We start from the raw sequence: 4,999 nt of genomic DNA on the forward strand, positions 1-4,999 counted from the left end.
GAGTATTGAAATTACTTACGGTTATACGAATATTTTGGTAGATTTGACGAGAAGACAAGGGTTTCTGGTGTTTTTGGTTTCTTCATAGAGGGTGTCGTTGGGTTTCAATTTGCAAGGTTATTTTCCTTGGAAAAATGCTGGTAGCACGGACTGTTGAACATATATATATCGACCTCTCGCATAGGGACGCTCCATCAAGAATATGTGAGCATTACAAGCATCCTCAGTGTGGACTAATAAAATGGAACCCATGATATCATGAAGCTCCCTTAACCATTCAAAATGTTCAGCGTTGCCTGAGAGATGTGAACATTAATATAAGAACAAGAAAAATAGGCATTTTTCTGTTAATGGCAGATCTGAAAATTATGCTCTTACCCATTGGATACTGAGAATCAAAATGTTCAACATTGATACAGAGATGCGACTTTAATATAAGATTAGATGAAATGAACATTTTTATATTGATTTCAGATTTCATGTATCTCATTGATATGTAACAAAACTATGCTTATACCCATGAGATACAGAGAATCCATAATCAACCTAAACTCAATGAAATAAAACAATCCATAAGAGAAACACCAAGCCATGAAAATTTACAAAAATAAGATCAAATATCTAATGAACGCATACCATACGTGTGACAAGATAGAAATGTAAATTACATTTTTCTAAATATCAAGAGATTTGCATTTCAAAGTAATTTCAAAATAATGGTTGAGAAGCTCATTTTACAGTCGAGTCAAAATAATGATTGTGTTGGGTAAGAGATTGTCTTAAGAAGCTCATTTTATAGTGGAATATGAAAATTATTTGGGATTTCATCACTTTTTAAAACCGGTCTACATTTATCTAATTCTAAATCTATTATGAGCATACAATTTTACAACTCATAAATTTGATCCTCTGCAACCTAACCCTAATAAATCCAGATTGATTAGATTTATCTAATTCTAAATCTATTATGAGCATGCAACTTTACAACTCATAAATTTGATCTTTTGGTAGATTTGACGAGAAGACAAGGGTTTCTGGTGTTTTTGGTTTCTTCATAGAGGGTGTCGTTGGGTTTCAATTTGCAAGGTTATTTTCCTTGGAAAAATGCTGGTAGCACGGACTGTTGAACATATATATATCGACCTCTCGCATAGGGACGCTCCATCAAGAATATGTGAGCATTACAAGCATCCTCAGTGTGGACTAATAAAATGGAACCCATGATATCATGAAGCTCCCTTAACCATTCAAAATGTTCAGCGTTGCCTGAGAGATGTGAACATTAATATAAGAACAGGAAAAATAGGCATTTTTCTGTTAATGGCAGATCTGAAAATTATGCTCTTACCCATTGGATACTGAGAATCAAAATGTTCAACATTGATACAGAGATGCGACTTTAATATAAGATTAGATGAAATGAACATTTTTATATTGATTTCAGATTTCATGTATCTCATTGATATGTAACAAAACTATGCTTATACCCATGAGATACAGAGAATCCATAATCAACCTAAACTCAATGAAATAAAACAATCCATAAGAGAAACACCAAGCCATGAAAATTTACAAAAATAAGATCAAATATCTAATCATCGCATACCATACGTGTGACAAGATAGAAATGTAAATTACATTTTTCTAAATATCAAGAGATTTGCATTTCAAAGTAATTTCAAAATAATGGTTGAGAAGCTCATTTTACAGTCGAGTCAAAATAATGATTGTGTTGGGTAAGAGATTGTGTTAAGAAGCTCATTTTATAGTGGAATATGAAAATTATTTGGGATTTCATCACTTTTTAAAACCGGTCTACATTTATCTAATTCTAAATCTATTATGAGCATACAATTTTACAACTCATAAATTTGATCCTCTGCAACCTAACCCTAATAAATCCAGATTGATTAGATTTATCTAATTCTAAATCTATTATGAGCATGCAACTTTACAACTCATAAATTTGATCTTCTCGACCCTAACCCTAATAAATCTAGATTGTTTATATTTGAAGTTAAGATAAACTTACGGATCTTTTAATACAAATCTTTGAAGTGAGTAGTAACAACGAACTTACCCAGAAAATAGGATTTTCACGTCTCATGATATCGATTGGGGTCCAGCAAGATTCATCGAGGCAGTCCATGAATTCGCCATCATCATTAAGTGGCGAGGCTGCAGTTATGGATGATGTGTAAATTACACGCCTCACAGACTTTGCCTGACTGCAAGTCCTCAAAATATCAAGAGTACCATTCACCTCAGCTTCGATAACATTCATCTTTGTCTGAAGAAAAAGTACATTAAAAGGGAAAATTTATATCCAAAAAAGGGGTCAAAATCCAGTAATAAATTCGTTGTTTCCGGAAGTTGTGCATTCGGGTGGTTGTTAAAAAATACCTGTGCTTCAATGGCGAAATCCATTATAGTTGCCAAATGACAAATGTACTCACAACCCTCAACGGCAGCATGGAAGCTTCCCTCTTGGCGGAGGTCGGCTTTGAAGAGTCTGAGCCTCTCTTTTGCTCCTGGCAGGCACAGAATACGATGAGTTTTGCTATCGTTGCCTGCAGCATGTGAAAGACGGTTGACGGTTCGTATGGACCGTCGCGCCTGGCATTGCTCAATTCAAATCAACGGTTAATGATTACCGGATCATCTAACAACCAAATCGAATGGCACATATTTTGACACGACAACAGTTTGGAGAGTTCATTTCAGAGGGAAACGCCTTACGGCGTAAATATGTAAAGAAATAAATATGCTAGGCAATAAATATGTAAAGTAAAACTGAAAATAGAGCCGCGTGATGAGACACATCAAAAGGATGGATGGGAGGCTGAATTTTTATAAACAATACATACTCCATTTTTTATAAACAATTCATACTCCAATTTTTATTTTGTGTAAATATAGACATAGTGTGAAACAATTATCCACAATTATTTTCTCTAAATATCCTAATGGCAAAGGAAAAAAATATCACCTAGAAATTCCAAACTTATTATAGATTGATTAGTGGAACATTTGAAATAAGAAACTACACCTTGTTATCAATATATCAAAATATGGTTTCAAATCTCATGCCTCTCCTATCAGTTTTCATCGCATGCATAGAATCAAAGGATCCATGAATTGTGTAAGAACAAATCTAAATGCCATAGTTTAACTAGCTGAGGAATTGTCTGGATTGTTATGGAAATTTAGGTTATATTTAGAAAATATGTGGTAAAGATTTTTGTAAATCCAAGTTATAGTTGTTAAATTTCAAAATTTTAAGTGTCCTAGACGTTTTTGATGGTGCTGAATCTATTTCTACTGATGGTGCTGAATCTATTTCTACTATCAAAAATAAAATTCAAACACTGCATCTACAAGATTTTTTGAAATTATTTTGCCCAGATTCCTACCACTTTTGGCCATCCAAACAATTCCTCCGTATCCAATTCAAATGGACAAAGGCAAAGCAAGGCTATTTAAACAAAAGGATCAACAATTCTCGGAACAATGTAATAAAATCAGTTTTTCTTCAAAGAATGTAATAAAGTCAGTTTTTCTTCAAAGCAATTTGCATGCTTTTTCTTTGATTGCAGATTATCAGGAGGACAATCTTATTTTCTCTATATTATAAAATTTGTGACTGGTTTTTATATGTTCAACAGAACTGATAAATTATATATCTTTCATACACACAACTATGAACCTTTATAAGAGTTCTTATACCATATTATTATTTTGACATATCTCAGCTGGTACTACGGCCATATATACAACATAAACATGTTTTTAAGGTGGTAGGGTACTAATAACTGGGCAAAAATTATTGCATCTCGGGTTTTTTATACTTGTTTCAGTGGCTCAACATCAAAGATGTTCAGGTATTTGGGGATTTAAAAAGTTGCATTGATGGGATAAAAAGGCTCAATTGCTTTCGGCCTCCAGTGATGTCATATGGGATGAAACTGTGTTAGTTAAAGGTTGTTGCGAGATTCTCACAAATCTTATATTCTCAGGATAAAGAGTGAATATTTTATGACCATAGAAACCCAACCTATGTAAGTAGGTGATATAAGTTTGAGAATATAGATACTTTGGAGATGAGTTGTTAGTCTAGTATGATGCTAGAGCCACATAAAAGATTTGATCATGGACAGATTTGTGATCCAGTGAATTACTTTCCCTAATAAATCAAATGTCTTTTCTTCAATTCACTTACAACTTCATTCGTTGTTTGTATTTCATTCGGTTGTTGTTTTTCAATTCACTTATAACTTCATTAGTTGCCTGTTTTTCCTTGTGTTGGATTTTTATTCCCAGCATGGCCAACTCCGCCAGTTTCCACACTGTGCTCATATTGACCTATTTTACCACTTATTCATCCCAAAAGATTTCAATATTTACTAACAAAATCATTTATCTCCCCGAGAGATAAAATTCAAAATCCAAAACACCATTACATTTCTAGTTCTCCAATATCTTCATACCCACAAATATGAATATATTTACATGAACAAAGCTTACATACGAGAGGATATGACTATTTTTCCTCAGCTCAGAGACATTTGTATCCACCAGTTCTCTCCCAGATATTATAGATACTCTAATTCATGGCTTGCATTCAATGGAATGTCGAGTCTTGTTTTTGAGTCGGTCACTTCTATAAAACATTTGGTCCTGTTCAATAACAAGATTGTTAGTTAAAACGAGTGGACATATAGTGATTTAGAAATTGTTTTTTCATATCAAACACAAGGTTGGACATAATAGAGCATCACAGGGAAGTTTACCATGGACATATAATGGTAAATCAATATTTATAATTCTCCTTCACCGCAATATGCCACAAACGACACACAAATTTATGGTGGAATTTCGAACGCAAAGAAACTTATATTATACCTTGTTTTTCCCACGTGTCACTGTTTTGTTTTCACACATTTCTCCAAAACTGCCCAAAGAGAGATCAGAGCATTTAATTTTTATGACAAAATTTTTT

General features: G+C 33.4%; 1 protein-coding gene across 1 annotated transcript; it reads right to left on the minus strand.

The window, feature by feature from the left end:
• Positions 1-1,256: 1,256 nt before the first annotated feature.
• Positions 1,257-4,356, minus strand: LOC149239745 (putative anthocyanidin reductase). The gene is made up of 4 exons (XM_089369960.1): positions 4,288-4,356; positions 2,404-2,616; positions 2,081-2,290; positions 1,257-1,358 (listed from the first exon to the last, which is right to left on the minus strand). Exons 1-4 carry the CDS (start codon positions 4,354-4,356, stop codon positions 1,257-1,259), a joined length of 594 nt encoding a protein of 197 aa, XP_089226086.1.
• Between the last annotated feature and the right edge of the window lie 643 nt (positions 4,357-4,999).

Source organism: Pinus tabuliformis, chromosome 8 (assembly GCF_031772625.1).
Source record: "Pinus tabuliformis cultivar Carrire ecotype Pingquan chromosome 8, CPIR1, whole genome shotgun sequence".
Classification (NCBI taxonomy): Eukaryota; Viridiplantae; Streptophyta; class Pinopsida; order Pinales; family Pinaceae; genus Pinus; species Pinus tabuliformis.

Coding starts and splice junctions, on each gene's coding strand:
- LOC149239745 (XM_089369960.1), bottom strand. CDS start 4,356: ATGAGCACAGTGTGGAAACTGGCGGAGTTGGCCATGCTGGGAATAAAA. Junction 2,617..4,287: donor TCCAACACAAGGAAAAACAG/GCAACTAATGAA, acceptor GAGCAATGCCAG/GCGCGACGGTCCATACGAAC. Junction 1,359..2,080: donor GTGAAAATCCTATTTTCTGG/GTAAGTTCGTTG, acceptor TTTGATTCTCAG/TATCCAATGGGTAAGAGCAT.